Source organism: Netta rufina (assembly GCF_964035555.1).
Source record: "Netta rufina genome assembly, chromosome: 3".
Lineage (NCBI taxonomy): Eukaryota > Metazoa > Chordata > Aves > Anseriformes > Anatidae > Netta > Netta rufina.
The window spans coordinates 108,141,723-108,145,135 of record NC_140125.1 but is presented as its reverse complement, the minus strand read 5'-3'; the positions used below and the strand labels follow the sequence as shown (position 1 = coordinate 108,145,135).

Sequence of the window (3,413 nt, the reverse complement as noted above, 5' to 3'; positions counted from 1 at the left end):
TAAATACGTGATAAGCTTGTTTGAAAGAGGCAACATGCAGAATTCAAGCCTATTTGTTTCTTGTAGGATCCGGCTGACCTGTGCATGAAGAGGTATTGAGGCAGTGGTGCAATAAGAATCACTACAGTGATACAAATCCACAGCTTAAACATGAGATCCTAGAGGCTGGATTTCTGAGGAGAAACACTGCCTCCGAAATACACCAACCAATGAAGGTAATTTCAAGAAAACAACTGCTAACCAACTTTTTCCTGAAAAAAAGGAGAGGGGAAGAGTTTTAAACAGCTTGCTTATGTATCATGATGACATTTAGCAGAGAAAAGACGACAAGTATTTTAAATGTAATCAATTTCAACCAGAAACATTTTCCCCCATTAGGATCTTGCTAGAGTTGTCTGGGACAAAATCTGGGTTGCAACTACAGGCTGAAACAACAGTGTCAAGAAACAAAACAAATAGGCATTTACAGCCCCCCACCCTCCATCCCCTTCAGCTAGCGAAGTATGACTGATGCTTTTGGTTGACTGCAAGGCAAATGTTAGCTAAAATTTTGTTTAGCTAAATCCACATCCATGGCCCCCAATGTTTAAAACTCATCATGGATTAAAGCCATGAAATAAAAATTAAAAAAATTTCAATTTGAAATTTTATTAGCATGTTGCTAGAATGGTCAACATCGATCAACAGTAGAGACTTTGTCCACATACTCTGCAGACAGCTTTCGTGCACCTCCCCCCCTCTTCTTCCTCTCCCTCTTGCACTCTTTCAGCATTAATGCTACTAAAAGCCAAACAAAATACTGGCTATGGGTGTAAAGAATGCTGGTTTTTTGGAATGTCGCCATGGATCTTGCTTCCAGTTGCGTCCTGTGGAAAGAGGGTGCAGCCTCCTGTCTCAGTGGCAGGCTGGTCTCCCCAGACAGGAGAGAAGGAAGAGATAGCCATGTACCCCCTGCTGCTCGCTATTCTTTCTCATCCACTATAGCCAGGTCTTTGATCACCCTCAGTTTGCCACTGGCATCGATCCTGCGCTTCTCGCGTATTAGATCCTCCAGGCTGTGGAACCTCACTGTGTGCACCTTGTTCTCTGCCAAGTGAATCTTCAGATAGTATTGCTGCTGGTGCTGGGTGCCGGCAGCAGCCTGCAGCTCCCCCCCGGCTTTGAACTCCCTTTTCCCAAAGCGGCACCAGGCGGCGAAGCTCTCGGAGTTAGTCCAGCAGATCTCGTCGCTTTTTAAGCCCAGGTGCCCGCAGGCGTTTTGCACCACCAGCTCAGCCACCAGCGGGCGAAAACGATACCAGCTATTCACCACCCGGCCCACGTTGCCCGCGGCCGCCTCGTACAAGCTGTCCTGGCGGATCTGCCCCTGGTGCAGGTGGATGATCTGCCCGCTGCCCACGTACACTGCCCAGTGCGGCGGGGGATGCTCCGACGGCCCCAGGTACAGCAGCTCCAGCAGGTCCCCCGGTTTGCAGAGGGCAGGCAGCGCTGACACCGAGTAGACGCTGAGGTCCCCAGCCTGGGGGCCGCTGCTGACCTTGGAGAAGATGCATTCCTGGCCGCGGAAAGCGGAGAACTGGGTCTCGTTCAGCACCAGCTGGTGGTGGAGGTGGTGGGTAGGCGTCTCCTGGCCAGGGCTGCCGGAGCCCTTCACGCTGTACTTGTCTGGCTGGCCTCGCTCGTCCAGGTCCTCCTCCTCATCCGAAAAGAAGTAAGCCACCCCGACGCGCAGCTCGTCTTTCTCGATCCCCGAGGGGTCCCCGGTCGGCAGCTCGCTGTAATTCAGGTGGGTGATGCGATCCAGTTGATTTCCCATCAATGACAGGGCGAGGCGAGGGCAGGAATTGCCGGATCTGGAGGAAGGGTGGAGTGGGCAGGGACAGAGAGAACAAGAGAGGGAAAGGAGGGCGCAAACGGAGGGAAGGAAAAGGAGAAAAAAAAATCAAGACAAACACAAAAGATTTCAGCGATTCCTTATCCCTCCCCCGCTCCATCCCTCCCCTCCGTGCAGAGGGGGGGGGCGGGAAAACTCCCGGTGCGGATTCTTCCCTCCTGCCCTCGGGGTGCAGGGCACAGCCCCGGCTCCGCGGCGCTCTCCGGGCGCTGCTGCCCCAGCCCTGCGGTCCCGGAACTACCGGGCCCGGGTCCCGCTGCTGCCTGGAGGAGCACGCAGCTCCTCGCCTTCCCCCAGCTCAGCCCGGGGAACGGAACTGCCCCGGGATCCTCCGCAAGGCAAGGGGCTGCCCCGAGGGTCCCGAGCCCGCTCGCAGCTGAGCAGTACTGCATAAGAGCAGGCGTCTGGCTCTCCGAGAAAAAAATAAAGAATAATCAGATAAAGAATAAGCACCCCCCGCCCCTAAAGAGCCTCTCTCTCTCCCCTCCGTACCCGTGGTCTCCCAGCTCCAGAACAACCCCCCCTGAAGAAAAAAAAAAAAAAAAAAAAACTCCTTTAAAGTCGTCCTGTCCCCATGGGCGCCGCAGAGGAGGTGAGCTCCGTCCTCCCCGCTGAGCGCCCGACTCCTCCGCCCGCTCCTCCCCGCTCGCCTATGAGCTGCCCGGCCCCTCCGGCGAGCCTAAGTACCGGCGGCGCCGCTCCCGAGCCCGCCCCGGCCCCGCTCATTGGCCGCGGCCGCGCCGCGCCCCGTGGCGGCGGTACCGGTACCACCGGTACCGGGGATCGGCGGAGGCGCTGCCCGGCCGGGCGCCGCCGGCCCCGGGGCTGCGGCACCGAGAGGAGGCTCGGCACCGGGGGGAGGAGGGCCTTGTTGGAGGGGAAGGGGTTCAGAGAGAGTGCCCCACCGCCGCTGCAAAGGAGAAATATACATATATCTATTTCTATAATAAGGAAGATGGCTTTGCTGGAGGGTCGCGCATGTCCAAGACTTACTGCATCCCTCAAGGGAGGAGATCAGATTCCTCTCACCCAACTTTAGACACCTCAAGTCGTACCTGTGTAATTTAAGTCCCCCCTGGTCAAGGGAGGCTGGCGTTTCCAAAGGGCTGTTCCTCACGCTTATTTCTCAGCCTGTTTAGGAAGGGGTGAATTGCCCTAAGGAGGTGTCTCTTGCCATCGCCTGGACGGGATATTGAAATGCTGAGACGGTGTTAGGTAAGGACAACCTGTGGTTGTCTTTGTGCACCTGGCTGCAGCAGCAGTAGTGGGTTGTCCTCAGAACTGACTAGAAGACGTGCTGTGGCATGCCTTACGTAAAATATCAGGCTGCCTGAAGGTAGCAGTCCATCCCTTCCTAAAATATATGAAATCCAAAATCTGTCTATAGTGGTTAATGCCAATACACACTTTACACGTAAAGTTGCACATTATGGGAGCAAAGCTCGAGAATGATTAGTTGATTTGACCACAGTTTGCCTGTAGGGCTGTGTTAGTGATGGGATTGTAGCCTAGTTCTTCC

The 3,413-nt window shown here is 54.9% G+C and overlaps 1 protein-coding gene across 1 annotated transcript; it reads right to left on the bottom strand.

Moving 5' to 3' along the window:
* Positions 1-961: 961 nt before the first annotated feature.
* LRATD1 (LRAT domain containing 1) lies at positions 962-1,816 on the bottom strand (the record flags this gene model as incomplete). The annotated part of the gene is made up of 1 exon (XM_084283289.1): positions 962-1,816. The coding sequence occupies one exon, from the start codon at positions 1,814-1,816 to the stop codon at positions 962-964; it is 855 nt and encodes a 284-aa protein (XP_084139415.1).
* Between the last annotated feature and the right edge of the window lie 1,597 nt (positions 1,817-3,413).